The sequence below is a fragment of the Panulirus ornatus genome, chromosome 30 (assembly GCF_036320965.1).
Source record: "Panulirus ornatus isolate Po-2019 chromosome 30, ASM3632096v1, whole genome shotgun sequence".
Lineage (NCBI taxonomy): Eukaryota > Metazoa > Arthropoda > Malacostraca > Decapoda > Palinuridae > Panulirus > Panulirus ornatus.
The window spans coordinates 8,899,120-8,899,653 of NC_092253.1; the positions used below are offsets into that span (position 1 = coordinate 8,899,120).

At 42.7% G+C, this 534-nt stretch overlaps 1 protein-coding gene across 20 annotated transcripts in view; it reads right to left on the reverse strand.

Moving 5' to 3' along the window:
- Positions 1-404, reverse strand: part of LOC139758387 (uncharacterized) — a 126,537-nt gene extending 126,133 nt beyond the window's left edge. For 17 of the 20 annotated variants that reach the window (XM_071679720.1, XM_071679731.1, XM_071679730.1 and 14 more), the window contains exon 1: positions 217-403. In XM_071679720.1, the coding sequence (XP_071535821.1) occupies positions 217-352 (136 nt within the window). In that variant the 5' untranslated portion in view covers positions 353-403. Of the gene's footprint in view, positions 1-216 lie in introns of all 20 variants that reach the window. The other 3 variants (XR_011714815.1, XR_011714814.1, XM_071679732.1) reach the window with 2 other exon arrangements.
- Between the last annotated feature and the right edge of the window lie 130 nt (positions 405-534).

The following is a 534-nucleotide window of genomic DNA, read 5'->3' on the forward strand; positions in this document are numbered from 1 at the left end:
CTAAATTGGTTTGAGCACATAAACGGCACAGCTGATATCTTTAGAGACAAGAGAAACGACCATATGAAGATCATATCCCTTAATTTTGAGATAAATAGCCAGTGGAGTATGAGGGTATTCAGAGACCAGCCGAGCATCGTCGTCTGCTGGGCCAAAAAAACTTCGTCTGCTAACGGCCCCGTCTAAGAATAAGAGCAATTACAGTGTGACACTTACCTTGTCTTGCGGGTGTCGGCTGTTTAACCGATGCCGTTAGCATAGGGTAAAAGATCTTTGGCCACAGGATGGCAAAACATCCTACCACAATTGCTAAAACAAATATTGTTTTCCCCGTACCAAATTCACTCGACATTTCCGCTGTGTTCCGCCACTGCCCATAGATGTCACTACTGGGCTCGGCCCGCAGCCACCGCTTTTGTAACCTTCCCAACTATTTAAATTGTTGCCAAAGTTTTCTTTTGTGTTAATACATTGGTATCTTGATATTAGTGAGGTAACCAAAAAAATATTCTCATCTTTAAGGATAGGGAATTC